We start from the raw sequence: 4,186 nt of genomic DNA on the forward strand, positions 1-4,186 counted from the left end.
TTTTTTTTTTTTTTTTTTTTTTTTTTACGATCTACCTGTTGGCTTCCTTCAAGCAGTTTTCTGGTCTTGCAATGTTCGAGAGTTGAAGACACGCGAGTCATTCAAGCATTGTGAGCACTCAGGTGGATTATGTATCATGAGAAACAGCCAAAGTCCAACAGCTGGCCTGCTGGCCCAATGGTAAGGCGCTTGACTACGAATCAAGAGATTGCAGGTTCGAGCCCTGCGTAGGTCATATTTTTTGCTCCCCTAGACTCAGTCTGGTTCTCCCTCCCACTCTTTTTTCCCCCCCTCTTCAATAAGAAATGGGTATCTCCTTCTCTAAAGCCTCGCAAATTACCACGATATGTAACCTCCGGCTTGTGGTCAAATGTTGTGCCATCAGATAGAGGAATTATGGCATGCTATCCGACTTACATATCTTGCGGAGGATCAGCCCGAACAGTCACACCACGCAGCAAGCAGCACCGACAATATTAAGCAATATTCATTCATCTCTTTCACTCAAACAAACAGCAACACTACCAATTGACTATAAGGCCCGTTGCGATAGTCTCCGTCCTCAGCCGACGAACGCTCACTTCAGAACGCTCGCCATGACCACCACCGGATGACCCAACTCTACGCCCTCCTGGTACAATTCCAAGGCCGTGATGGCATCGATTCGCTCTGAGAGTAACTCCCGCTCAATCTGTAGCGCCCGGAGAGCAGCGCCCGCCGGAGTCCGACCGTGAAAGATGCGTCGGAGAGTGGTGGTGCGATAGAAATAGAACTGGTCCGGTGTCAGCATGCGTCTCACCAGCCCTGTAGCCAGAGTACGACTAAGAGACTAGGAACCCACCGGACCCAATCCCTGCTGCTGTTGGGTTGCATAACCACCGATCACCGACTCAGGCTCACTCTGCACTTTCCAACTCATAGAGAGGATCCGTCCTGCAAAGCCGGCCGTGTCAGCGAGAGCGAGGATCGTTGCGATCGAAACACGTCCGCCAATACTGGACAAGATGACCCCGGACGCGCTGAGGAGGCTGAATGCGCGAGCTTGAACGAGGCTGGTGTAGTGCAAGTCGAGAAGCGCGGAGGCGACGAAGGGAGGAATCTGATAAGGTAGATCGGCGCCAGAGAAGTACGTCGACGATGTCTGATCCTCCAGGAGGGTGGCCCCCTCTGGGAGGGGAATGTTGGGCAAGTTCCTTGGGGCATGCGTTAGGTTGTAGGTCACGAAGGAGTGTATGGAACGAGGTGAACGCACTCATAGATCAGGTCGAAGACTTGTTGTCCCTTCAATGGCTCCAAACAATACCCCGTCAAAGCAGTGGCCTCGAGAGCCACCGCTTGGATCGTCTTCCGGGCGTCATGAACCGCGGAGATCAGATTCAATCTGGCGGTTGCGACCACCTCGGGCGATAGGTCGGTCATGGTGATGCTGGTCAGCTCAGGGAAAAAGACCTCGAGGGCGCCCACAGCATCGGTTCCGGATCCAGTCCCAATCGTGGCGAACCGACGAACGGGGCTGTAGCCAGCGAGTTGGAAAGATCGGAAGGCCTGGAATGCTGCCGTCACTGCCCAGTCCGCGGTGGGTCTCTCGACCTAGAAAGTGGGAAGTGGAAGGCATGAGCATTGTTCTGACTGTCAAACATGAACATAAGCTTTTCACCTTGGGTTGATAGCTGAGATCTGAAAGACTGATCTTGAAGGAAGGCGAGACATGACGAGGCTTCACCCCATAGAAGGACTCAAAGTGGATAGAGAGATCATCGCGAGCCTTGGGCACCAGGTCAATGGTAGCCCTAGACAAGTCGTCAGCAACAAGTATCTTCTCCTCCAGAACCGCAGTAGACATGCTGACAAGTGGGTAAAGTAAATGGTGTTACAACCACATCGAGCATCTCAGACCTCAAATTCGGGCTAACAACAACATTAAGTATCAATAGCACCTGTCAGAAGGCGCCCTCTGCTTCGTGTTCATATTACTCCGAGATGTCGCGTTCAGGAAATAAGCATATCACCGTTGTTGTTGTCTATTTCCCCGGACCGAGTGTGCCAGGCATGTCATCTTCATGTCTTGATGGAGGCTTCTGGTGCGGCTGACAGCTCTTAAGGTGGAGTGGCCGAGGTAAGTAACCCCGGAAAGTTTCGCTATTGGATATTCTCCTGAGTGTCACAGAACGCTCGGATCCCTCGAGTCGAAAGGGCATGCAAGTGACTTAGTTTATACAATACGAATGATTGATTCCATTTCGGTAGCAGGGAGAAACACACTGGCAGGGCGCACACCGGCTGGGGGAAACCGCGGACCGAATGTTTGCTGTTGACGCCACCATCCACCAAACTATTGATTTATAGCTTCGAAAAGACTGCAGCTTAGCGTCTGCACCTGCAGCCCTCCAAGCGACGAAGAAGCAAGCGAAGCGAATGGTTCGTTGCCAAGCTGCCACGATGCAGCCCCAGATCCCAAGGCAACGATTGCCGAGCCTGCTTTGGCCCAGACCATGCGGGGATTCCCTTCTTCTCAGCTGCGAACTCAAGCGCCTCTGCCTGGCATTTGCCCTCCCAGCCAGTCGCAACCGATCGCTTGTCTCTTTCAAACCCACTTTGGGCTGCCATGGACTTCTAGGGAGGTTTGGTCGAGCCGGTCTGTTTGACAGGTCGGAGGAAGGAGGGAGGAGGGCGGACGGCTGTTAGTTAGGGCTTCTTGCAGAACATGTTGAGGACTATAAAGCGCGATGAGTTGCCTGCATCGATGGAGTTCATCTCTTCTCTAATCGCGCTCACAATGCAGCCTCCAGTGTCCTCCGAGGTACAATGCTCCCACCTGGAGGTCCCCGATGCCAAGTTGTACTATGAAGTACGTGGCCAAGGCCCCCTTCTCCTGCTCATGGCCGGGGGCAACGGCACCGCAGCCTTCTTCGCATCTTTCGCATCCCTCCTGTCGTCCCACTTTCGAGTAGTGACGTACGAGCGACGAGGATTTTGGCGGAGTCCTATCAAAGATGCGACCAGCTTCGACGCATCCAGACTGTTAAAGGCGAACGTCGAGGATGCTGCTGCCCTGATCCAACATCTCTCACCCAGCGCATCGGCTATTGTTTTCGGATCCTCCTGGGCAGCCAACATTGCTATGAATCTGCTCAATGCCCATCCTCAGCTGGTTCGCAAGGTCGTTATTCACGAGCCTGTCCTGGGGAACCTGTTCACCCCGACGATCCTACAAGGATTCACTGAGGATGTCGATCGAATCATTGCTGCGTTCCGCCAGCGGGGAGTGCCGGCGGCCAATGCGATCTTGACTGCCATCACGAGTAGTCAACGCGATCGAGAGCTGTTCGTTGCCTCGCCAGTGTTCAAACAGCTGATGTCCATCCCCCCGAGCAACCAAGACTGGTACTTTGGAGTTGAAATGGCTGAGTGGCGGCAGTTCACCACCTTCGAGCCGGAGGTTCTCCTGGACCATCGGGGGAAGCTGGTGCTCATGCGCGGGGCAGAAGAATCCCCCGATTTGACCGCGCAACCGATCTGCGTCTTGTCCGACCGACTGGATCTGCCCGTCGTTGACATGCCTGGAGGTCATTTAGGCTATATCACCCACCAGCAGGAGTTCATTGACAGCTTGAGGCAATTGTTATCGCATCACGAGCGGGCTCGGTTGTGATCCATGGTTCTGCGAGAGTCTTCCCAGTTTCTCCGCGTCATTGTCGCCACTGCCCTGCCCCCAGATAAATCGACCCTCTCCACCTTCTTTCAATCTCGCTGATGTTAGACGTCCCAAGGCCACTTTCACCACACCTCAAAACACACCTCAAGACCAAACTCAACCATGTACCAAGCGTTTATCAGTCGCTCAAGGCCGGCTGTGTCCAACCTCGGCCAACGCATCCAGTCAGCGGGTAGGGTTGCTTGAGATACAACCAGAGACAACCAAGAACCTCATCACTGAGTGAAGGTAATAGATCCCTCCCAGCGTCGAAGACACATCGTACGCTCGGATACCTATCGCCGGGACAGCTTCGAACCCGGTCACATCCCGCTCAGTTCGCTGCGGGTGCAGGCCGCGGCCTGGGGCGTTGCAGGGGCGGGCATCTTCGCCACCCTGCATGGAGTGTATATGATGCTGCGGTCGTTCCGGCAGATCCGCTACCTCTAGGATAAGGAGGAGATGAAAATGATGGATGGTCTAGCGGGGGGG

The 4,186-nt window shown here is 54.1% G+C and overlaps 3 protein-coding genes and 1 non-coding gene across 4 annotated transcripts; 3 read left to right on the forward strand and 1 right to left on the reverse strand.

The window, feature by feature from the left end:
- The first annotated feature begins 163 nt into the window (after positions 1 to 163).
- Positions 164 to 235, forward strand: BO72DRAFT_t318. The gene has a single exon. It is a non-coding gene; the product is annotated as a tRNA-Arg (tRNA).
- A 342-nt stretch (positions 236 to 577) lies between these two features.
- Positions 578 to 1,843, reverse strand: BO72DRAFT_443344 (uncharacterized protein; the record flags this gene model as incomplete). Its single annotated transcript, XM_040943552.1, has 4 exons — positions 578 to 772; positions 842 to 1,193; positions 1,223 to 1,590; positions 1,658 to 1,843. The coding sequence occupies 4 exons, from the start codon at positions 1,841 to 1,843 to the stop codon at positions 578 to 580; spliced, it is 1,101 nt and encodes a 366-aa protein (XP_040794804.1).
- Positions 1,844 to 2,775: 932 nt separating this feature from the next.
- Positions 2,776 to 4,041, forward strand: BO72DRAFT_454234 (alpha/beta fold hydrolase). Its single transcript, XM_040946175.1, has 2 exons — positions 2,776 to 3,887; positions 3,951 to 4,041. The coding sequence occupies exon 1, from the start codon at positions 2,879 to 2,881 to the stop codon at positions 3,650 to 3,652; it is 774 nt and encodes a 257-aa protein (XP_040794805.1). The 5' UTR covers positions 2,776 to 2,878; the 3' UTR covers positions 3,653 to 3,887; positions 3,951 to 4,041.
- Positions 3,736 to 4,178, forward strand: BO72DRAFT_57024 (uncharacterized protein). Its single transcript, XM_040950533.1, has 2 exons — positions 3,736 to 3,887; positions 3,951 to 4,178. The coding sequence occupies exons 1-2, from the start codon at positions 3,818 to 3,820 to the stop codon at positions 4,142 to 4,144; spliced, it is 264 nt and encodes an 87-aa protein (XP_040794806.1). The 5' UTR covers positions 3,736 to 3,817; the 3' UTR covers positions 4,145 to 4,178.
- The last annotated feature ends 8 nt before the right edge of the window (positions 4,179 to 4,186 follow it).

This window comes from Aspergillus fijiensis (assembly GCF_003184825.1).
Source record: "Aspergillus fijiensis CBS 313.89 unplaced genomic scaffold BO72scaffold_146, whole genome shotgun sequence".
Classification (NCBI taxonomy): Eukaryota; Fungi; Ascomycota; class Eurotiomycetes; order Eurotiales; family Aspergillaceae; genus Aspergillus; species Aspergillus fijiensis.